Raw genomic sequence first — 24,906 nt, forward strand, 5'->3', positions numbered from 1 at the left:
CATTTGCTATCCCTGTGTAATTTTAACTTTTAGCATTGTTTTTTCTTTCTTCGAGCCAGAGTCTCCCAAATGAAGTTTCCACCAGTCCATAGAAAAATGAAAATTAATAAGACCATAGTGAGTTATTCATAAAGTTAGATGTATCTAAAGGATTGTCATTTATTTTCAGATTATGTTCTTCCTACCTTCAGGACTTTCAAATGCTCTGTGCTGTACAAAATAATTCTAACAGTAAAATGGTATGACCTTTTTTTTCTTAATAATTCTGAGAAATTAAGACATAGAAACGCTATGTTGTTCAACTTTGAAAAATCTGGGTTATCAAGCCTTCAGGTCTGCTCCTGAAATTTGAACCAATTGCCACCAGGGGAAGTAGAGTACTACAGCCTGTATGATTTCCACTGTAGGGGCATTTTTTTCTGCCAGAGCATGTCAAATTTAACTGCAGATTTTCTACTATAGTCTTCTGTCACTTAACAATGAGGAGATGAGGATATGTTCTAAGAAATGTGTCCTTAGGCTAGTTCATCACTGTGATAACATCAGCATGTACTTACACAAACCTAGATGGTATAGCCTACCACACACTTCTGCTAGATGGTGTAGCCTATTGCTCCTAGGCTACAAACCCACACAGCATGTTACTGTAATGAATACTGCACGCAGTTGTAACACAATGGTAAGTATCTGTGTATCTAAACATAGAAAAAGTACAGTAAAAATATGTACTATAATCTTAGGGGACCATGATATAGTATATATGGGTTTGTCACTGACCAAACCATCATTACATGGTATATGACTGTACTCCGAGAAACAACCTTAGCTTCTTTTTTCTATATATAAGCAACATATGGTCTCTGTAAGAAACTTTCAAAGAATGGGAAAAATTAAATCAAAACCATCAAACCATTGTTAATGTGTTTTTTTTTTTTTTCATTTTAGTCTTTTTCTATGTACAATTTTTTAAACAAGTCAGGAATGAAATGAAGATAGAAAGAGAGATAGATTCATTACCACCTGATATTTTTCTTCAGCAGTTTCCAATGTCATTAAAAATCCTTTCTATGCAGTTTGTCTGTATAGTGTTTATCTCATGAATACATCATAATTTATTTATTTTTATTTTTTTGAGACAGTCTTATTCTGGCACCTAGGCTGGAGTACAATGGTGCAATCTTGGCTCACTGCAACCTCTGCCTCCCTGGTTCAAGTGATTCTCATGCCTCACCCTCCTGAGTAGCTGAAATTACAGATGTGCACCCCCATGCCCGGCTAATTTTTTTTATTTTTAGTAGAGACAGGGTTTCGCCATGTTGGCCAGGCTGATCCCAAACTCCTGGCCTCAAGTGATCCATCCACAACCTTGGCCTCCCAAGGTGCTGGTATTACAGGTGTGAGCCACCATGCTCAGCCTCATAATTTATTTTATTAGCAACCTTTTACAATTTTTAAATTTAGAGGTTATTTCTACTTTGAAAAGAGGTCAGGAGTTCCAGACCAACCTGCCAACATGGTGAAACCCCATCTCTACTAAAAATACAAAAATTAGCTGGGCATGGTGGCAGGTGACTGTAATCCCAGCTACTCAAGAGGCTGAAGCAGGAGAATCGCTTGAACTCAGGAGGCAGAGGTTGCAGTGAGCCGAGACTGCACCACTGCACTCCGGCCTGGGTGGCAAGAGCAAAACTCTGTGTCAAAAAAAAAAAAAAAAAAGATGTAGGCTGGGTGTGGTGGCTCATGCTTGTAGTCCCAGAACTTTGGGAGACCAAGGCAGGAGGATCACTTGAGCCCAGGCGTTTGAGACCAGCCTGGGCAGTAAAGTGAGACCCCATCTCTCTCTCTACATATATGTTTTAAAAGTAAATAACACTAAAGAGAATATTTTTGTACTCACTTAAAAATAACATTTTGAGTCTATCTTTAAGATAGATGCTTTTTTAAAGGAAACTGATACAAGGGATATAAGGATTTTTTAAGGCTTTTGATATATTGTGATTCAATGACCTATTGCTGTATAATAAAATCTCCACAACTCAGTGGCTTTAGAATTACAGTCTTCATGCTGTTCTAAGGGAGTAGTAAAAAATAAAAAAATAATAACAGCTCATATATTATGTCTCTGCATGATGTTAACTGGGGTCACTCATGCAGCCGCATTCAACTGAAGGCTCAACTGAGGCTGGATGTCTAAGATGACTTCACTCATATATTTGGCACCTTAGCTGGTATATTAGTCAGTTCTTGCACTGCTGTAAAGAAATACCTGAGACTGGGTAATTTATAAAGAAAAGAGTTGGCTCACAGTTCTGCAGGCTGTACAGGAAGCATAGCAGCTTTGGCTTCTGAGGAGACCTCAGGAAACGTACAATCATGGCAGAAAGTGAAGAGAAACCTGGTACTTCCCATGGCTGGGAGCAGGAGGAAGGGTGGGGGGGAGATGCTATCTACTTTTAAACAACCAGATCTCATGAGAACTCACCTACTATTCAGTATCAAGGGGGTAATGGTGCAAAACTGTTCATGAGAACTCTGCCCCCATAATTCAGTCACCTCCTACCAGGCCCCACCTCCAACACTGGGGATTACAATTCAACATGATACTTAGGCAGGGACACAGATCCAAACCACATCAACTAGGATGTTTGGAAGAGCTGGGAGATGACTTGGTCTCACTCTGCATAGACTATCATAATTCAGTAGTCTAGCCTGAACTTATCTATAGGGCAGCTGGATTCCATGAAAATAAACTTAGAAGCTGCCAGGCTTCTCAAGACCCAGACCTAGAAGTCAAAGCAAGTCATAGGGCCAGCCCATATTTAGGGGGAAGAGAAGTAGACTCTACTTTTTAGTGGAGAAGCTACAGATTCACGTTGCAGAAGGAGACTGAGGTAAGAAGAATTGTTGTGATCATCTTTGGAACTAATCGACCATATATCACCATATTATTATTTTATATATCACCAATTTACAATAAAAAAGTGTATGCAACATATACTTCCATCAGATTGCCACGAATTAAAAAGTGTCAGCAAGGATATGCAGCAACAATAACTCTCATATACTCCTGGAAAGAGTGTAATCTTGAATGCCCACTTTAGAAAGCAGTTTGGTATTAATCGCCAAAGTTCATAGGTATATACCTGAAAAAATGGGTGCACGGGTAGACTAGAATATATGTACAAGAAGGTTCATAGCATCATCATTCATAGTTCAGTATAGCCCAAAACTAGAAACCCTAAACTTCATCGAGTCTAAAATAGATTTTGTGGAAATGTGAAATATTATAAAGCAGTGAAAATGAACAAACAATACACTCAGCAACATGAATGAATCCTTTATACATAATGTTGAACATAAAATCCAAGTCACAAAAGGATGGATACAGTGTGTTTTCATTTATGTGAAGTTCACAAACAAGCAAAAAGGAACTATGTTGTTTAGGGATGCAAACAAATAATACAACTATAAAGGAAAAAAGAGAAATTGTTACCATTTCAAAGCTAGAATAGGAGTTTGCCCCAGTGAGGATGAAGGAGGATAGAGAGGAGAATCTAGGCAGAGGAAATAGCATAACTAGATGATTGGAGCTGTTTAAATTTAAGGAAATTAAAGAAAGCCCATGCACAAAAGGAAGAACAGGAACTTACAGGCCAATTTAAGGATTTTCAGGTTTCATGCTAAGAACAACAAAAAGGCCAGTGATTGGTTTTAAGCAGAGGAAAATATAATCAGGTTTTCATTTTCAAAGGGTAATTTTGTCTATTGTGTGTAAATTGATTAGAGAAAGTCAAGAGTGGATACAGGGATATAGTTAGGAATCTATTTGCAGTGGCTTCAGGTGAGAGATGATATGGCTTCAACTGGTACAGTGACTGGAAAAGGTGAGAAAAGAATAAATCTGAGATAAACTTGGAAGGTGGAATTGACAAGAGCTGATGCTTGGCAATTAAAAAAAAACAGATTGAGTTAGAGTGACATTTATCTTCTGGCATGATCAACAGGGTGCCGCTAATCAAGAAAGGGAACACTAGTGGAGGGCTGAACCTTGATTTTGGATTCCTGGGAGACATGAAATTGCAGATGTTACCGAATAAGTTGAATAAATGATCTGGAGCTCAGATGAGGTGCTTGAGTCAGAAAGAGGAATTTGGGATTCATCAGCACTGACACTGATATATATATTTTAATATATATATATCAATATATCAAGACACTGATATATCTTTTAATATACCATGGCAGTAGATGAAATGGGGCATAGCTGAAATACCAGGAGAGGTAAAATGACTCAGAAAGGACAGGTAGAAGCAAGAAGCAGCGAATATATTAAAACTCTATGCATAAGGTACTGTGTTTGATGCTGGGGACACAAGGATGAATAAGATATGGACCCTACTTTACTGCCAAGTAGAGGAGATGGACACTTTAGCATATTACATCTATCTTACTTGGTAAATGACAGAGTAAAGATAAGTACAAGATGCTGTGGGAACTCAGAGAAGGGCAGTGAAGCCTGGAAAGTCCAGTAAGAATTATCCAGAAGAAGAAAGGTGGAAAATACAATGCAGGCAGACATAATAAGACACAGAAGCACTGAGGCTTGAAAGAATATCATGTATGTACATGATTGCAAGCAGACCAGTATTATTAATGTACAGAGTTTGAAGGCTAAGTGACGGGACATCAGAGCAAAGAGGCAGAAAGACCCCAGTCATGGGCACCTTGGATGCCTTGCCAAAGAACTTAGGATTGAATCAGTAGGAATACAAGTGACATGGTCATATTTGCATATTAGAAAGATTACTTAAACTGTGAGTGAGGGGTGAGGGTAAACTGAACACAGCTGAACTGGTTAGGAAAACAATAAGTGGCCGAATAGTGGGTGCTGATAGGGACATAGGAGAAATACATTTGATAAATATTTAGGACTGTTCTTTAACTCCAAGAGCCTTTCTGGAAGGTCATAAATGTTCATTTCTAGTTTGTCCCAGTTTTAAAAGCAGTTGACTGGTATTTGGGGGAGATGGCGGTGGCCCAAGTTGTCAATCTCTGAATTCCTACACACCACACACACACACACACACACACACAGAGCAACTAGATAGCAAAGCCAAAATGCCTAAGCAACATTTACAATAAAGCTAGGGGACCTCGAAATACAAGCAGGTGGTGGTAACTCCCCAACAGTCACAGACTATCAGGGTCTGTGCGGGAGGAAGAAGGTAGCCATGAAGCTGAGGACCGAGATCGCTGCCAGCAGGGGAGAGCAGGTGCGAGCAGAAGCCTCGGCAGCCATGGGCTTGAGGGCCACTGCTCAGAGCAGCCGGATAGGAGAGAGCACATTGTTCTCTTGGCCAGGGTGGTGCTCCTGCTGGCGGACTGCAGGCACCGGAGCAGTCCAGCCTGCCTGTAACTCCAAAACCTGTGACTCACCGCTGCTCCCTCCCGTCTGGGACACAGCCCCACACTGAGAAGAATCTGCTGCAAACAATCCAAAGCAGCACTGGGACAAATGGGATAAAGAAAAGTAAAGGTCCAGTGGAGAGGGCTTAGGGTCAGGGAATCCCAGAAAGCAAGCCACTGACGCTTTGACCACTATGCAAAAACAACAGAAGTGGGAGCTTCTTAAAGTCAGAAAAGATTTCCTCCATTCCATCCCATTGTAAAATTTTGGGAAAAATAGAACTGAACACCAGGAGAGTATGGAGAGAAAATCCCATATACAATTATTATTTAAAAAAAAAAAAAAGGAGCAAATAAACATCTACAGACAAGGAATGTAGGCCAGGAAGATGTGCCCACAAAACAGTTCAAAATAGTAACTTCACATTTTAAAACAAGTCTAAGAACATTAAGAAAATTATTCAAGATTTTGAATAATGGTGTTTTGTGGAAGAATGTGTTCACTGGGTAACTCATAAGTTGCAATCAGAAAAGCTCAGCATTGAGGTGACAAAACGACAAAGAATTAGAGATAAAAGGAAAAATATTTCCAACACAAAGATGAAATGAAAAGGAATACCAGAGAAAAGAAACACAAGAGATAATATACCTTAAAAGAAATAGGAAGTGGCCAGGCACGGTGGCTCACGCCTGTAATCCCAGCACTTTGGGAGGCTGAGACGGGCAGATCACTTGAGGTCAGGAGTTCAAAACCAGCCTGGCCAACATAGAGAAACTTTGTCTCTTCTGGAAAAATGTAAATTAGCTGGGCTTCCTGGCACACATCCGTAGTCCCAGCTACTCGGGAGGCTAAGGCAGGAGAACTGCTTGAGTCCAGGAGGTGGAGGTTGCAGTGAGCTGAGATTCCCCCACTGCACTGGGTGACACAGCAAGACTCCATCTAAAGAAGAGAAAAGAAAAGAAAAGAAAAGAAAAGAAATGAAATGAAAAGAAAAGAAAGGAAATAAAAAAGGAAATTTAAAAGTCATATTTTTTAAAATAAAAAAGAAATGAAGAGATAGAGACTATTCTTGAAGCTAGTAGTCTAGATAAACCTTTTCCAGCAGCTACAGACAGAGCTCTGCTTTGTATCTGCCACTGCCTTAAAACCATCCTCTTAGGCATCTTTGTATCTCTGTGACTTCACTTAATTCTTGTCACATGACAAGAAGGTGATGAGAAACTGGGGGAGCCATTCTACATAGGAAAGTCAGGGAAGACTTCTCTAACCGTATTCATAGTCTTACATTATCAGGTTAGTTTGATAATAATGTTAAAATATTCAAGCACCCATGAATCCCAGTTGTTCCCCTGTGAACTAACTACAGGCCTCCTTTCCTTTTTCTTTATTTCGTCCAAAAGGTACATGGGGGTATAGTTACAAATACACCTAATTCCAGACCTCGTAGAACTCATAGTTTAGTGGAAGGGACAGATGGGTAAACAGGTAAGTAAACACAACATGACAAAGGGCATACCACAACTTTGAACACTATTACTGTTCTCGTTGTTAACTCTTCTGCCTTGGGCCTCTGAAGTCCCTGGAAAACCCTGTTTTCCTGTTTGAATTCCAGGCTGAATATCTGCCTGGCTCCCTACATCATCTCAATATTTAGTTTCTATTTTTTGGCTAGATCAGTAACTTGCATGCAATACTAGCTTAATTCCCTCATAGTCAGTTGATTACAGCATTGGCTTGAGATACATGACTTAATGTAACATGACAATTTTATTTTAAAATTACTTTCTTAAAGAGCCTGTATTTTTTGCATCAAATATTTAAAATAAATGCTAAATAAGATTTTGGCCAGATAATTTAAACTGGCTATTAGCCAAGAGAATGCATTCACTGGGTAACTGTCATTATTAGAAATCTATGCTGCATTTCAGTATCACTGTATTTCTATCATTAAACACAATCACGAACCACTTGGTCTGGTAATCAGGCAGGGAGTGTTTATCTGTACTGCAGGCATTTTTAAAGACAGATAACACAGACAGAATATTCTATAAGAGACACACAAAATTAGAAGTATTTAAACAAATACATACGTATTTAAATTATGTTCTGAACTGGCTAGTGGTTTATATTAGCTTGTCAACTCTTCTAGCTTTACCACAATTCTTTTAGATTCCTCTGAGATACTCCCAATTACTGGAAATTGCTACCTTCCCACAAAGAATGGGGTAGCCACATTCCAGGGTCTAGTGTTAGGGACAGATGAGAAAGAACAGTGACGGTTCCCCTTTCCCAATATCCTTCACTTCACTTATTACGAGGCCTCAGAACTAGAGTAAAATTGACTGTCAATCCTAGCTTTATATGAGGTGGTAAGTGAAGAAAGAAGGGGATTAAAGTTCTCCAAAGGCATCTTCTCTCCAAGTGATTCTTTAATAAGGATGACAGCAGGATTGAGGCTTCTGGAAATTCTCACACAAGCATTAGGTGTAATCATAGGAAGTTCCAATAGGGTCCCTAAAGAGCAAGAGAATAAGGTCAGGAAAAAGTCATCTTCTGAAGATACATACTTCAAGAAACAATAATTATTTTACAAAAAGACACAGAAAACACTTAGATGTAAGATACGTATAGATTTTAATCTAATTAAACTACTCCATTAATACTTCATAATGCATCTCTATGGTCACACTTACCACACTGCAGCAGAATTCTAAGTTTTTACCTATCTGTCCCTTCTACCTACCTGTGAGTTCCTTTACATAGGGACAGTATTTTAGTCATTTTTGTTTTGTTTTGTTTTACCCTCAGAATCTAGCACTCTGTCTGGCTCAGAAGAGGGATGAAGAAAATGTGTGTTGACTAAATGAGCTGGGAATATAACGAAAGAAGGCAGACATTGAATTGTAATAGGCATCTGCATGTAGTATACAGGAAAGGTTATTTGATTAAAATGTTAACGCTATTTAGAAATATCTGAGACATATGGAATCAGCAGATATGAACATTCTGATTGCTAAAATGTGTGCACCACAGTAGTGGTAGGTATTCACTAGACTATTCCAAAACATAAGCCAATTTCTTTCAAGAACACATAGTTCTAGATATCTAGGTTTTGTGCACATTCATTTCTAGAGCATTTACATTTGTTAATTACCTTTTCTTTTCTTTTCTTTTTTTGTTTTGAGATGGAGTCTTGTTCTGTCACCCAGGTTGGAGCGCAGTGGCATGATCTCGGGTCACTGCAACCTCCGCCTCCCGGGTTCAAGTGATTCTCCTGCCTCAGCCTCCTGAGTAGCTGGGACTACAGGCACACGCCAACACGCCCAGCTAATTTTTGTATTTTTAGTAGAGACGGAGTTTCAATATGTTGGCCAGGCCAGTCTCGAACTCCTGACCTAGTGATCTGCCTGCCTTGGCCTCTCAAAGTGCTGCGATTACAGGCGTGAGCCACCGTACCTGGCCTACTGAATACCTTTTATGTGCCAGGTACTGAGATGGGAACTGGAACTATAATAACAGATATTCATAGTCTTTGTTATCAAGATGTTTAGTAGGAGGAAACAACAATAACAAAAAAGGTGAACGAAAGTGTCATAGGCTCTGAGGCCAGATACCATGGCTCGCGCCTGTAGTCCTAGCACTTTTAGACACCGAGGCAGGCAGATCACTTGAGCCCAGGAGTTTGAGACCAGCCTGGGCAATATGGCAAAACTCCTTCTCTGCAAAAAAAAGTATAAAAATTAGCTGGGTATGGTGGTGCGCGTCTATAGTCCCAGCTACTCGGGACGCTGGAGTGGGAGGGTCACCTGAGCCCAAGGGGGCCCAGGCTGCAATGAGCTGTGATTGTGCCACTGCACTCCAGCCTGGGCAACAGAGTGAAACTCCATCTCAAAAAAAAAAAAAATAATAATAATGTTATAGACTCTGAGATAAAAGTTCGTTGCCAGCAGAGAGCGGTAGGGAAATAGAGAATAAAAAGATGCTTCATCCAAATCTTAAAATATGACAAGGTAATCAACAGGGTGAGGACAGAAGAGCATTTTAGACTGAAGAAGCTTTATTGAAGAAACAATAAACTTGGTGGCTTACTTGAGCAGAGCTTACTATGGAAGGAGTGTAGGGTTCTGGAGAGATGAGGTTCCAAGGAACTTTATTTCATGGGCTAAGAAGTTTTGACTTCATATTACACAAAATTGGAAGTGACAGAGTATATTAAATTGCTAGGGCCACCATAACCAAGTACCACAGACTGGTTTGGTTTAATAACAGAAATTTATTTTATCACAATTCTGGAGGCTGGAAGTCCAAGATAAAGGTGTTGATAGGGTTGTTTCTTCCAAGGCCTCTCCTTGGCTTATAGATGTCCATCTTCTCCCTGTGTCTTCACATGGTCTTTACTCTGTACATATCTGTGTCTTAATCTCCTCTTCTTATTAGGACATTAGTTATATTGGATTAGGGCCCACCCCAATAATCTCATTTTAACTTAGTCACCACTTTAAAGATTCTACTTCCAAATACAGCCATATTCTGAGGTACTGGAAGTTGTGACTTCGACATATGAACTTGGAGAGAATATAATTCAGCCCATTAACAGGGTTAGATCTAATTTAGATCATCCAGACAGCAGTGTGGACAGATGCAACACCAGGGCAGGCAGACCCTTTGGAAGACTATTACAGTGTTTAGTTTGTATGGGTGATGATCCCAAGATTGGTTTGGTTGTTGTTTTCTCCCTATCATGGCTGATAATCTGAATTTGAACAAGAGACACAGAGGGAAGCATGGCAAAGGAAGATGTTAAAAGGGTCAACAGGAATACCATGTTAAGGATCAGTGGCCTGTAGGATAGAATTCAGACTCCTTGGCACAGTCCACAGGCTTCTGACAATTTCCCTCTGATCCCTCAGTGCAGCAGACTCTTGTCCTGCCACTCCACACAGTGCACGCCCTGCCCTCTAGCCATAAAATCTCACAGTCTCCAATCACACTAGGCTTTTCCTCAAGGCCAAGCCAGTGCCTGCTCTGCTCTCTGCCTGAAATATTCTTTCTCCTCTTCTTAGCCAGCCAAACATCTATCTACTCAAGTAGAGGTAGTCAAATGTTGCCTTCTTCATGAAACTCGAACGTTCTCTGGCAGCGAGGAACTTCCTCCCTGAGACTCCTGGGGGCATTCTGCCTAGACACTCTCATTTGGTGCTATGATTAGTATACATTTTACACACTTGCTACTCTAAATTGTAAACTCCTTGTGGGCTGGGACTGGCTTCCTTTGTTTCCCCAGAGCTCAACACTGTGATCACCAAATGGAAAACTCTTCAACAAATATTTGATAAATGTGTGAGAATCAAAGTCTATACCTGTTACCACCTAGACACTACCAGGTAAAGCCTTGCCCGTGCTGTCTCTGTGATATCTCTTTTTAACTAAAACACTAGGAAGACATTAAAGAAAGTCAGATTTTCCAAATTTGGAGCTAAATCTCTCTTATAAAAAGAAACAAGATATTTTACAAACCAGCAAGGAAAATTCCAGGGGAAAAGCCAGGGGAATCAGCAGAGTTTCCAATCTGTCACCACTTTAACCCATCTTGTAAATCACTTCCAGTTTAATTTTAAAGGACAAAACACCACTGCCTTCATGTCTTTTTCTATTTAAGAATTTAACAAGTGGCTCCCTTTGCCTTTCTGATCAAATCCAAGTTTCCCCATCTGGTTTTGAAGACCTTCCATGGCCTGGCTCCATTTTACCCATCCAATCCACTGTCTACACAACTGTCAGAATCACCTCTCTGAAACACAGATGATTCACTATCATACTCAAAAATACTTCAAGGCTCCTTATGACCTAAGATAATTCTCAAATTCCTCACTTTAGCTTTCTACTCTAGTAAGACCTCATTTAACGTTGTCAGTAGGTTCTTGGAAACCGTGACTTTAAGCAAAATTAAGTATAATGACACCAAGTTATCGGTTTTATTTTTCTCATCAATGTTATAAGGAAGCAACCTTGAATGAAATGACATTACTCGAAGACCTGCTGTACTTTGTTTCACTTAAGGTTGCAGTTTCCAAGAACTATCGACAACATTAAGTGGGGACTTACTGTAGTTGGTCCTGTTCTTTCTTGTCCAGGACATTCTCCCCTATAGACTCCAATTGTCAGCTCACTTCCCGAGTTGTCCTTCACAGATATTTTTTATATTTTCCTGTTTCTGTGTCTCTACAGTGTTCAAGTTGTTCCTGAACTACCTGTACTGTTCTCTTCCATATCTGTAGTATAAATTAGCAGTCTTAATACAAAATACTTCCAATCCACTAACCTTTCCATCTGCTCTACCTCCACTGATAATCAATTCATGTTTGGGGTCAGTCTTGAACTAACAGCACCATCTGATATAGTTAATTGCTCTTTGCTGCTTGGGCCACTCTCCTCCTTTGACTTCTAGGACACCACTTTCTCTTCTTCCTCCTCTTCTGTCTTCCATGAACTGGCTGATCCTTCTTTAGCTTTTTTATTTGATCTCAGTTGTCCCGACCTCTACAAGTTGAAGTATCTAAGATTTAATCCTGCTCATCTCTTTTCTAAACACACTCATACTTAGATTTCATCCAGTTCCATGGTTTTCAATTTCATCAATAGGTTAAAAAGATCTAATTTTCTATCTCCAGCTCTATCTCCTTTCCCCTGATTCCAGATTCATATGTTCCACTGCCTAATCAATATCTCCACTGGGATGTCAAAAAGGTATCTCAAACATAATATGTCCAAAACTAAACACTTTATTTCTCTCTTTCCTAAAACTTGCATCTATCATACCCTTCCTCATCTTAGTAAATGGCCCTCAGTTCTTCTAGATCTTAGAATCAACTCTGACTCCTCTCTTTCTCATACAATCCATTAGCAAATTTTGCATTGAAAATATGTTCAGAATTGCACTATGTCTACAACTCTTTCACTGTTACCACTTTGGTCCAAGCCATAGTCATCTCTTTTTTGAATTATTTCAGTAGTATCTTTACTGATCTCTCTGTCCCTGCACCCCTAACCCTCAAGGTGGTCTTTCTAGAGCTGATTATGTAAACTCCTCTGCTCAAAACCCTGTTAGTAGCTTCCCATCTCATTTAGAAGATAACCAAAATCATTACCATGACCTATAAAGCATTATGACATCTGGCCCACCATAGATTCTGAGTCCATCTGCTACCACAGTTACTCTTAGTCAGCTCTAGCATTTCTAGCCTCCTTGCTAATTCTTGCAGGACTCCAAGCACACTTCTGCTTCAGTATCTTTATACTTGATATCCCTTCACCAGGAATGTTCTTCCTCTAGACAGTCACAGGCTCTCTCACTTCTATCAGGTTACCTTTCAAATTCTACCTTATATGTCTGGGTATAGTGGCTCACACCTGTAACCCCAGCACTCTGCGGAGGCCAAGGCAGGAGGTTTATTTGAGGCCAGGAATTTGAGATCAGCCTGGGCAACACAATGAGACCCTGTCTCTACAAAATTGTTTTTTAAAAAATTAGCCAGGCATGGTGGCACACGCCTGTAGTCCCAGCTACTCAGAAGGCTGAGGTGGGAGGATCACTTGAGTCCTGGTGGTTGAGGCTGCAGGTCAAGCTGATACCATGCTGCTGCATTCCAGCCTGAGTGACAAAGAGAGACCCTGTCTCCCAAAACAAAATGAAACAAAAAACAAAACCAAACAAAAAATTCTACCTTATAATTGAGACTTTCTCTAACTACTTTATACAAATTAGCAACCTTTCCCCATCATTCTCTAGCCTTTACCTTGAGTTATTTTTCTTCATATCACTTATTACCACTTAACAAAGTATATATTTGTTAATATGTTTTTATCTACATCCTTCCACTTAAATGTTGTTAGTTTTCTTTAGAGAATGTTGTTTTCTTTCCTTCTGTATTCCCTAGACCTAGAATAGTGCCTAGCATGTTGTAAGCATTTAGTTTAAATTGAATACATTAATAATTATCATCTATAAGACTGAAAGCTCCTGTGGCCACGGACTAACACTTAGTGATTATATATTCCCAGTAACACCTAGTTTAGTACCTTGCCTATGGTAAAAGTTCAGAACATTTGTCTAATAGAATTGCATCTTATTTCTCTCTGCTTCTCAAAGATGCTCTCTGTTCCTTTTTGGCAAGTTTTCATACTGCTACCTGTTTCCTTCCTTCCTTTGCTCTACCTCACTTTTGTCTGTTTTCCTGTTTATATTTTATTACAACTTCCTGGAATTTCGGGAAACTTCAAATTACAACTGTTATTTCTCAACTCTTAGAGGCCACACAGACTATGCCCCAAAATTTAGCAGCTTATACTAGCATGTATTCTCTGCTTCATGGGCATTCTGCCTTGCTTTCCCAACAATACTGTAAATGACATAATGGTAGAGATCATATAATATTTCCACATCATTGAAAACATACAAGGTAACATTCATTGTAAGCAATCGATAACTATATCAACTGATCCAGAATAGTATCTCCATTTGCTTACTAGATATGACCACTCGGATATTTAATAGAGATCTCATTTTGCCTGAAACAGAACTCCTTGTTTAAGTACCCACGCATATTCCTTTGCCATTCTACCCCATATACTGGTCACCAGAGGGGACTCAGTTTCTTAAGCACAAAGTGCAGGAATAAACTTCTTAATTTTGAGATAGAAGATTCACATGCAGTTGTAAGATCAACTTGTAAGCACAGGGGAGATCCCATTTGCTCTCTATCCAGTTTACCCTAATGGTAACATCTTGCAAAACTATAATACAGTCTAGAACTTCCTCAAACTATGAAACAGAGATAACCATGTAACCCAGCAATTCCACTCCTATACATATACCTGAGCAAACTGAAAACACATGTCCACAAAAATATTTGTACATGAATGTTTATAGTAGCATTATTATTATTATTATTATTATTATTATTATTTTGAGACAGTCTTGCTGTGTCACCCAGGCTGGAGTGCAGTGGTGCGAGCTCAGCTCACTGCAACCTCTGCCTCCTGGGTTCAAGCGATTCTCCTGCCTCAGCTTCCAGAGTAGCTGGGATTACAGGCGCATGCCACCACGCCTGGCTAATTTTTGTGTTTTTTGTAGAGATGGGGTTTTGCCATGTTGGCCAGGCTAGTCTGGAACTCCTGAATTCAAGTGATCCCCACACCTCAGCCTCCCAAAGTGCTGGAATTACTATAGTAACATTATCTTTAATAGTCAAAAGATGCAAACTATATAAATGTCCATTTGCAGATGAATGGGTAAACAATATGTAGTCTGTAAATACAATGGAGTATTATATAAATACAATGACCATAAAAAGGAATGAAGTACTAGTACCTGCTACAATTTGGATGAACCTTGAAATCATCATGTAAAGTGAAAAAAGTGGGATTCCATTCATATAAGCATCTTGAATAGGGAAACCTGTACCGAAAGAAAGTGGTTGTTTAGGGCTGGAGTGAGGGAAATGGAAGGATAGGGGAGTTACCCTTAACTAAAGGGTACAAGGCTTCTTTTTGAAGTGATGGAAATGTTCTAAAATTGACTGTGGTGATGACTGCACTTATCTGTGTATGTCTATGGAACTGTATACTTTAAATGGGTGGACTGTATGGTATATAAATTTTATCTCAATAAAGCTGTTGAAAACAAAACATAAACTGCAGTAAAATAGCACAACCAGGATAATGACATAGTTAAGATGCTGAGCATTCTATTACCACAAAGATCCCTGCTATTGCCTTTTATAGCCACCCTCACTTCCCTCCCACCCCCACATCCTCCTTAACCCTTGGCAATCACTAATCTAGTTTCCATTTCCATAATTTTGTCATGTAAAAATATTATGTAAATAAAATAATTTAATATGTAACATTTAGGAACTAACTTTTTCTTTTTGTTGAGATGGAGTCTCGCTCTGTTGCCCAAGCTGGAGTGCAGTGGTGCGATCTCGGCTCACTGCAACCTCCACCTCCCTGGCTCAAGCAATTCCCCTGCCTCAGCCTCCTGAGTAGCTGGGATTACAGATGCACGCCACCATGCCTGGCTAATTTTTTTGTATTTTTAGTAGAGACAGGGTTTCACCATGTTGGCCAGACTGGTCTCAAACTCCTGACCTCAGGCAATCCGCCCGTCTTGGCCTCCTAAAGTGCTGGGATTACAAGCGTGAGCCACCGCGCCTGACTGGGAACTAACTTTTATTCACTCAGCATAATTCCCTGCAAATTCATTCAGGTTGTTGTGTGTATAGCTAGTCCCCTCCTTTTATTGCTGAGTAGTATTTCTAGAAATTATTTTGATTTTTACTCTTCCTTATGCATCATATCCAATCCAGGAGCAAGTCTTGTTGGTTCTACCACCAAAGTTCATCTTGGTTCTTATCTCTTCTCTCTACTTGTATGAATATACTTGTCTATACCACCATTAGCCCTCACCCAGTCTGCAAACATCAAACTGATCCTGCTGCCTTCACTCGAGCCCCTTCGCAATTCATTTACCACACAATAGTTAGAATACATTTCCACTAAAAATCTTTACATCAGGGCAGGCGCGGTGGCTCACGCCTGTAATCCTAGTACTTTGGGAGGCTGATGCCGGCAGATCATGAGGTCAGGAGATCGAGAATATCCTGGCCAACATGGTGAAACCCTGTCTGTACTAAAAATACAAAAATTAGCTGGACACGTGCCTGTAGTCCCAGCTTCTCAGGAGTCTGAGGCAGGAGAATCGCTGGAACCTGGCAGGCGGAAGTTGCGGTGACCCATGACCCGAGATTGCACCACTGCACTCCAGCCTGGCGACAGAGTGAGATTCCGTCTCAAAAAATGAATGAATGAATAAATAAATAAATAAACTTTACATCACTCTCCAAAGGCCTACCTCCTTCTTTCACTCATATACTCATTCAAATACTTATTGAGTGCCAACTATATACTGGGCATTGTTTAGACTTTGGAGAAGCGGTTATTATATTTAAAATAATGACAAAATCCCTGATCTTGTGGAATTAATACAATAGTCAGGGAAGAACAAAAGTAAACAAAATAAGTAAAATATTGTAAAACAAACAAAAAAATAAAGCAGGAAAGCAAAATGAGAGGTTCTTGTAGGCAAGTTAGTTACATTTTTAAATAGACTGGTCAAGGAAGTTCTCATTGAGCAGATGACATTTGAGCAAAATATGAAGGAGATAGGAAAAGAGCTATGCAGATAACTGGGTGAAGAACATTGCGGGTAGAGGGAATAGCAAATATAACAGGACAACATGAAAGCAGGGTGGGAGTATCTGAGGAACTGAAGGGAAATCTGTGTGGCTGGAGACAAGTGAGCAAGAGGGGAACATTTAGGAGATGAGGTCAGAGAGGTAATGGGTCCAGATGATCTACTGGCTTTTTAGGTCGTTTAAAATACCTACTACATCTTTTACTCTAAAAGAGACAGCAAGCCTTGGAGAGCTTTAAGCATAATTTGACTTTTAAAAATTCACTCTGGCTGCTGTATGAAGAATAAAGCACAGGAGGAAGAGCGGAGGCAAGGTGATTAGTGAAGAAGTGATTCCCAAAGTCAAAGCAAGAGATAGTGGTGGTTTGCACTAGAGTTGTAACTTTGGAGGTGGTGTGAACTGATTGGGTGTGAATGTGCCTTAAAGATTAGAGTTAAACGGTTTGTCGGTAGATTTCATGCACAGTGTAAAAGAAAAAGTCAATGATGATTCTAAGGTTTTGAGTTTGAGGAACTATACAGATGGAGTGGCCACTGAGGTGAAGAGTGCAGCTGGAGCAGGTTTGGTAAGCTACATGGGGAAACTTGGTTTGGGACAAGCTCATGTTGAAATGCCGGGTACATTTGAGTCTGGGACTAATAGGCAGTGTTGCGGCCATATTTTGGGAGTTGTGCGGACTGCATGTAAAGCCATTAGGCTTGATGTTATCAATATAGGGCATTGGTCTAGATGGAGAAGAGGTCCAAGATCCCTGGGGCTCTTCAAAATGAAAAGGCCTAAAAGATGAGAAGTAACTAGCAAAGGACACTGCAGAGTACTTAGAAAAAAATTCCACATTCCTTACCATAATCATGACCTGACCCTTGTCAAACTCTTTAACCTTACTCCCCAGTACACACAGGCCACTCAGTTTTTGAAACGCCACACACTAAGTCCCTTCCTGTCTCATGGTCATTGTCTTTGCTGTACTTTTCAACCAGCATGTTTTTACCCTGGCTCTAGTTTTAATCACTTCCTTCTCTTACTACAACTCTCAGCTAACTTGTTACTCTATCAGACTTTTCTCTAATTTTCTTAATTCCCATCTGAGTTTTCTCTAATCATCCTAATTAAATAGGTCCAACCCAACCATCTCCACCAAATTATGGCTCTTACTATATCTGAAATTTTTTTTCACTTATTTGTCTAAAAACCCACCCTCACTTTAACAATCGCTTACAAAACGATTAGCGTAGGCCAAATGAAAAAGCCTAGATACTCCTCCCAGTATGCAACTTCCTGGAGATCAGGGCCCTTCTCATCTTTTCCTTTGCCGCATCCCAATGCAGTCACATTGCTTCAGCAATCAATTCTGAGGTTTCACTAGTTATTAACGGAATAGACTGCAAGCCACTGACTGGTAATCGAAGGCCAGCATTAAAAAGAGAATACTGACAAACCTACAAATAGAGGGAACTGTTCCCGTCACTCGCGCCTTAACGCAAAGGGGTTGGACAACCCGCGCGCATGCGTCGTTGTCCTCTGCTCGCCAGGCTAAACCCCGCCCCTTTCCTTAGCCCAGTTTTACCATGGCACATGCGCAGTACGGGATCTGTCTGTTCGTTTGTCGGCGCTACCAATAAAGTTTTAGTGAGCACAGACTCCCTTTTCTTTGGCAAGATGGCGGAGTACGACTTGACTACTCGCATCGCGCACTTTTTGGATCGGCATCTAGTCTTTCCGCTCCTTGAGTTTCTCTCTGTAAAGGAGGTGAGGGGGTCTTTGGGCGCGAGGAAGGCGTGGGGGCGGGTGAGTTGCTGAGCAAGGCCGAAAGGCGGTGTCTGTAGCCCTAGGCCTGACACGTGCGAGGCGGTCGCGAGTTTGGTTCCTGGACGGACAGTAAGGATCTTGCGGTAGTTTAGCGTCTTCTCAGTTAAGAAGCACCGCGGTATTCGGCAGTGAGAAGGAGGGAGGTTACGGAGAGAGAAAAGACATCTCCTTCACTAACTGTGGTGTCAGTGCCAGAGGGACGTTCGCATCAGTTCTCGGAAGTTGGTGATTCGCTGGTTTCTCTAGAGAACGTTAGAGCTTCACAGGCCGGCTTCTAAAAGCAACCTGGAGTGTTGTTAGAGCTTTTGATTTTTCTTTTGGAAACGGTGGGAAGCCTGGGCTTGGCTATGGGTTTTTGTATGTCGAGTCGTTTAGAGTGATTCTCTTACACTTAAAATAAGTATCTAGTGTTTTAATTTCCATCAAGTTGTGAGTTCTTTGCGTTTTCTTGTCTTTGATAAGTAGGACTTTCTAGAACAGCATATTTCGTCAGATGGGGACGGCGCTCCCCTGCCCCCCCCAAAAAAATCCCCACAATCTTTAAATGTGTTTTCCAGTGTGTACATTGTACTGACTTCAAGTGATTTGAATTGGTCGTTAATGTTCAATTATCTACTCAAGATATTGTGCATAAATGTGTAATTCTGGAACTTCATTTTAAAGCGTATGTCAGTCCTAAAAGTTTTATTGGACTTGAAAGTTTTGGTTAAAAGAAAATTGACATTAGTTATACCGTGAGTTTATTGGGAAATTGATGTATTTTAATAATGCAAAGTAATTTGCAATGATGAAGGAATTTTGGCCAGAAAAATAAGTGAATTCTGTTTCTGGAAGCAGACTACAATATAAGTCTACTTAGGGAACTCTAGATTTGGGGAGTGGATTTTGTGTAGCAAAAGACAAAAAGTAATAAAACAAAATCGTCCCACAAAACCAGCTACCAGGTGGTTGTGACTCGTTAGACAGGTATAATCCTCATATTCCTATGCACCTTTTCTAAACATAGACAACTCTGAAGTTGTTGATGTTAGGTAACGGCTAAGATCATTTTCAGTAAATGTCCAAGAATGTCTTGTCATGTAAAACTTTCTCTTGAAAAGATATATTTTTGCTTTGATTCTTCTTTTTACACCTGTATTTTAGACCTTGAGTAAAACATTCCCATCTGCATTGTTTTCTTTTCTGGAAAAGTGAGGACAGAAGATCTAGTAAAAGTGCCATATTTTGAAAGGCTTTTTACCAGCTACTTGTAGAAGTACTTCTGAACTAGCTGAACTTTATATATTTTTGTGTTCTTTATAATTTCATTTTTTTGATGGCAGACAGAAGGAAAGGAGGAATATGTAAATGTAAATTAGATTTTCATAGGGCTAGACGAAAACTATGAACTGCAGGGAGTTGAGAATCAGTGGGAAAAACTGTCCAATACCCACCTCTTTGGAGAAAATGTTGGTAAGATGACTGTAATATACCAAGAGGAAGACAGATGCTGGAGTATTTAATTACCATTTACTAAGTACATTTTATTCTTGGACAATACAGGGGTTAGGAATGCTGAACTCCTGCAGTCAAAAATCCGTTAGAACTTTTGACTCCCCCAAAACTTAATAATACCCCAATGTTGACTGGAAGGCTTACCGAGATCATGAACAGTCTTGTGTTGTATGTGTTATATACTGTATTCTTACAATAAAGTAAGCTAGAGAAAGTGGTTTTAAATTATAAGGAAATACACTTACTTTTTAGTAAGTGGAAGTACATCATCATAAAGGTCTTCATTGTCTTCATATTGAGTAGGCTGAGGAGGAGGAAAAGGAGGGGTTGGTCTTGCTGTTTCAGGGGTAGCAGAGGTGGAAGAAGTAGAGGAAGTGGAAGGGAAGTCAGGAAAGGCAAGCACACTTGGTGTAACTTTTATTGGAAAAAAGTGTATACGTGGACCTGTGTGGTTCAAACCCTTGTTGTTCAAGGGTTAATTGTATAGGGCCATGTAACTGTGAGAAATCCAAGATAAAATCCAGACATCTCACCACTAAAAACTTACCTATCCTTTAGAGTTGAATATTTTTGATATAAGGTAAAAAGTAATAAATGTCGAAGAGGTACTGGTAGGGTGCTATCAAAATTGAGATTCTGTTATCTTCGGTGAGCAAAGAGTACTCTGAGGAGGTGAGACTTTGAGTTTTGAAGGCTAGATGGTTAGGATAGAGTCAGTGATCCTGCTATGTGAGGATACAGCAGCCCCCCACACCCCTTTAGCAGTTTCAGTTTCTGCAGTTCCAGTTCCAGTCCAAAAATACTAAATGGAAAATTCCAGAAATTAACAATTCGTAAGTTTTAAGTTGTGCGCCCTTCTGAGTAGTAGGATGAAATCTGTCTCGCTCCCTTGCTTTAGACTGGGACATGAATCATCCTTTTGTCCAATGTATCCACACTGTATATGCTAACTTAATTGTTATATTTTGTTATTGTTAATCTCTTGTGCGCAGTTTATAAATTAGACTTTATCGTAGGTATGCGTGTATAGGAAAAAAACAGTAAATATAGGATTGGGGCTATCTGCGATTTCAAGCATCCACTGGGGGGGTCTTGGAACATTTAGCTCGTGGATAAGGGGAGACTGACTATTGTATTGCACCAAGAGAAAAACAATTTCATATATTTGTTACATTGGAGAATATAAGCCTTATGAGAGCAGAAGCTTCCTTGTGCTCTCAGCACATAATATGGAGTCTGGCATAAAGGCTTTTTATGATTGTTTAATAAATGATTGAATGAATACATATTTGTTTCTCACTCTTTATTTTCATGTGAAGCAGGCCAGATAGTGAAATATTTAGGACCCTGGGCTCTGAATTGGAACCTTCATGACTTTGTCATTTAATACCTCTCAACAGATTCTTTTACCCTCTTAACCTTTTTTCATGAAAAAATTGTGGAAATTTGATTCTCCTTTTTCATGTGAGTACTTATATAGTATTTTCAATTGTTGCTTCTTGATATGAAGTCTGAAGTATTTGCTTTCTGCTTATGAGGCAGAATTGAAAGGCAGATGTAGATTTCAGAACAGGTCAGTAACACCTGATGGTAGACGAGCAGGGCTGTTGAATCTATCGTGGAGAGAGACATGGCAAATTAAAAGTTATTAATAGAGTGGTGAGGAGAGGTTGCATGCTTGGAAAAGAATGTTTTTATTTAAGATTACGGTTTCTATAGCGCAAAGTGATGAGAAGTTAAGGTTTTTCTGGTAAATTTTATCAGATACAACGTTCATTCATAGAAGTACGCAAATATAAATGTACTGGTCAATGATACATTTTTTTTCAAAATGAATAGTGAATACATTTATGTGACCACCACTCAGATTAATAAATAAAACATTACAGACATCTTTAAACCTTCCTCTTGACCCCTGTTAGTCACTACTCACACCCCCTAAAGGTAAGCTGTAGTCTGATGATTCATTTTGCCTGTTTTTGATTTTTACATAGGTGGAGTTAAGCATTTACCACCATGTACTGCTTTGTATGACTGCTTTCACTCAGCGTTGTTTGTGAGTCATCATGTTTTTAGGATAGCAGAAGTAGTTCATTGATTTTTCAGTGCCGAATGTTAGTCTCTTATGAGTATGCTGTGGTTTGTTTTCTCATTTTAACATTGATAGACTTGGCTATTACAAATAGTGCTCCTGTATACGTTTTTGGAAGTGCACTTTGACTATATGCATCCGTTTGTTTTGGATGCCTCGAAACAGAATTGCTGGATCAAAAAGTATGTTTGGCTTTGGGAGATAAAAATCTTACAAAGTGATTTTATTCCTGCCAGAAGAGTGTGTGTTCCAGTTAGTCTATATCCACAGCAACACTGGTACTGTCAGGATTTTTAAAATTTTTATTGTAATTTTTAATATGCGTTTACTTATGATTAATGAAGTTGAGAACCTTTTCATGTGTTTTTTGGACATTTCGTTGTCTTCTTTTGCAAAGTGCCTATCTTTTAGCCATTTCAATTGCATGGTCTGTCTTGTCTTACTCATTTATAGGAGTTCTGCATGTAATTTGGAAGGTTCAGTTTCGCTCTTATGGCTAAATACCATTTGACCACCTTCATCTTTACTTCTTGCGGGCAGTGAAATATTGTGGCATTTGCCTGGATTTTTTTTTCTTGCAAAATTAAGTTCAGTACAGAAATCTCTTCTTTTGCTGAAGCATTTATGTCCCTGAATATTTTGTAGAATCTGTATATATTGTAGAATCTGTATATATTACTCAGCACACTTCATGTTGATGTGAGTTTGTATATGTATCTATTTGCTGCCTGTACTATAGGTTAAATTATGTTTTTTGGACCCTTTGCAAAGCAAAAGCCTGGTCTGACATGGTTGACTTAAAAAATCGGTGCAGTTTTTGTTTCAGCAGTGTGGATGGAGAAGCATGTTAGAGTTTATTACTGATTACCTAGATATGGAGAGGTGACAGCTATTTCTGCTTTACAGAAAAGATGGTGTGGATTTTGTTTATCCACAGCCTTGCCTAGAAAAGATAAGAGATGGTTTGTAGGGACATATAAAAAATAAGATCATGTAAATCAGAAGGAGGTTGGAATGTCTATAGTAATTCTCTTCATTTTAAAAATTTTAGGTAAGTAAAATACTTTTATGTCTGTAGGTTGTTTGCTTGCCATATTGCTTGCCATTATTACAAGAGGGGGAAGTAAATAGTTTATCGTATTTTATAAAGTACTTCTTGAAATATATTTCCAGGTAAATTAGTCTTAGTATTTATCAGTTTATTTGGGGGACTTAAATATATTCATTAGAAAGTTATCTTCTTTTTCAGATATATAATGAAAAGGAATTATTACAAGGTAAATTGGACCTTCTTAGTGATACCAACATGGTAGACTTTGCTATGGATGTATACAAAAACCTTTATTCTGATGATATTCCTCATGGTAAGTTTTGTCATTAGAATTGAAGCTTGTCTTGTGACTTGAGGATATGTGTATTAAAGTTTTATGATTTATAAGAGAGCTTTAGCCAAAAGACTTAATTATTATTTGAATGTTAATGTTCTTTGGGTGAGAGGTTATATAAAGGTTTCATGTCTTCTGAAGTGTATTGTTTTTTCCCTGTGAAAGATGTGGAACTACTTTAAAATATGGTCATCAGATACCTTCAGTTCATAGTATGTATCATCAAAGTTGTGCTTATGATTCACATTCCTTAGAATTATCTGAGAATGTTACAGTTCTTGGGTTGCTACTTTTTTTAGTTACTGCATTGTGTGCCTTAGAGATTTTTTTTTAATTTTAATTTTGAGGCATCTAGTGTAGACATTGTTCTCCACCGTCATCAGTTCACCTGGGAGAGCTTGTTAGAAATGCAGGTTTTTGGCCACACACCAGACCTACTTAATCAAAACTGTTAAGTGAGGCCTAGCACTCAAGTTGGAGAACTACTGTGATACAGTGTTTTCCAAACCCTTGCTTTCTGTGGTAACGTTACTTAAAAAGAAAAAAAAGTGGTTATCTAAGTTTGGGAAATACTTGTGTGTCATTTCTTCAATGCACATTACATTTTTAAAGATTCCAAGAATTCTGGCAGTAGAGAAATACAGTATACTCTGTTTAAATTGGCATTTCTCAAAATTTGATCATAGATCTTCTCCTGTGTTTGAGAAAGACTGCTCTAGAATATACTTTCTAATATGTAATGCAGAAATTATTACATTAAACATAATCCACCTGTTTGACTTGTAGTTCCCTGCAACAACAGTAGCTCTTCTTTAGTTTGTCATATATAAACAAAAAGGAAACTGTTTCTTAGTTTCTTTTTTCCTTTTTCTTTTTTTTTTTTTTTTTTTTGAGACAGAGTCTCTCACCCTCAGGCAGGGTGGAGTGCAGTGGCGTGATCTTGGCTCACTGCAGCCTCCACTTCTCAGGTTCAAGTGATTCTTCTGCCTCAGCCTCCTGTGTAGCTGGGACAACAGGCACGCGCCACCATGCCTGGCTAATTTTTATATTTTCAGTAGAGATGGGGTTTCAGCATATTGGCCAGGCTGGTCTGGAACTCCTGACCTCGTGATCAGCCTGCCTTGGCCTCCCAAGTTCCTGGGATTACAGGCGTGGCGCCACCACCCCCGGCCTATTTCTTAGTTTCTTAATGAAACATTAAGGTGTTACCAGAGTTGGTTATGTGCAAGTTTTCTCCACCTTTTCATCGTATAGTAAAAGGAACAATAGAATTTGGTTTGAGAGGTTGTAGAGCTGGATTTATAGTTAAAAGAGATTATTTAATGGATTTAAATTCCATTCAACCTAGTGGATAGCCTGTAATAGTAATATGTAAGCCCCTCTGAGTTTTTGTTCAAAAACTCCTGGATAATATTCACCTAAGAAAATTAAATGGGAACAAATATAAAAACACTTAGAATGAAG

General features: G+C 39.2%; 1 protein-coding gene across 2 annotated transcripts in view; it reads left to right on the plus strand.

Moving 5' to 3' along the window:
* The first annotated feature begins 18,227 nt into the window (after nucleotides 1-18,227).
* EIF3E (eukaryotic translation initiation factor 3, subunit E) overlaps nucleotides 18,228-24,906 on the plus strand; it is a 45,223-nt gene continuing 38,544 nt past the window's right edge. Inside the window, exons 1-2 of one of the 2 annotated variants that reach the window (XM_011976553.1) lie at nucleotides 18,228-18,411; nucleotides 23,307-23,421. In XM_011976553.1, coding sequence (XP_011831943.1) covers nucleotides 18,238-18,411; nucleotides 23,307-23,421 — 289 coding nt within the window. In that variant the 5' untranslated portion in view covers nucleotides 18,228-18,237. Of the gene's footprint in view, nucleotides 18,412-22,370; nucleotides 23,109-23,306; nucleotides 23,422-24,906 lie in introns of those variants that run through there. The other variant, XM_011976554.1, reaches the window with a different exon arrangement.

The sequence above is a fragment of the Mandrillus leucophaeus genome, unplaced genomic scaffold, assembly GCF_000951045.1.
Source record: "Mandrillus leucophaeus isolate KB7577 unplaced genomic scaffold, Mleu.le_1.0 Scaffold1686, whole genome shotgun sequence".
Lineage (NCBI taxonomy): Eukaryota > Metazoa > Chordata > Mammalia > Primates > Cercopithecidae > Mandrillus > Mandrillus leucophaeus.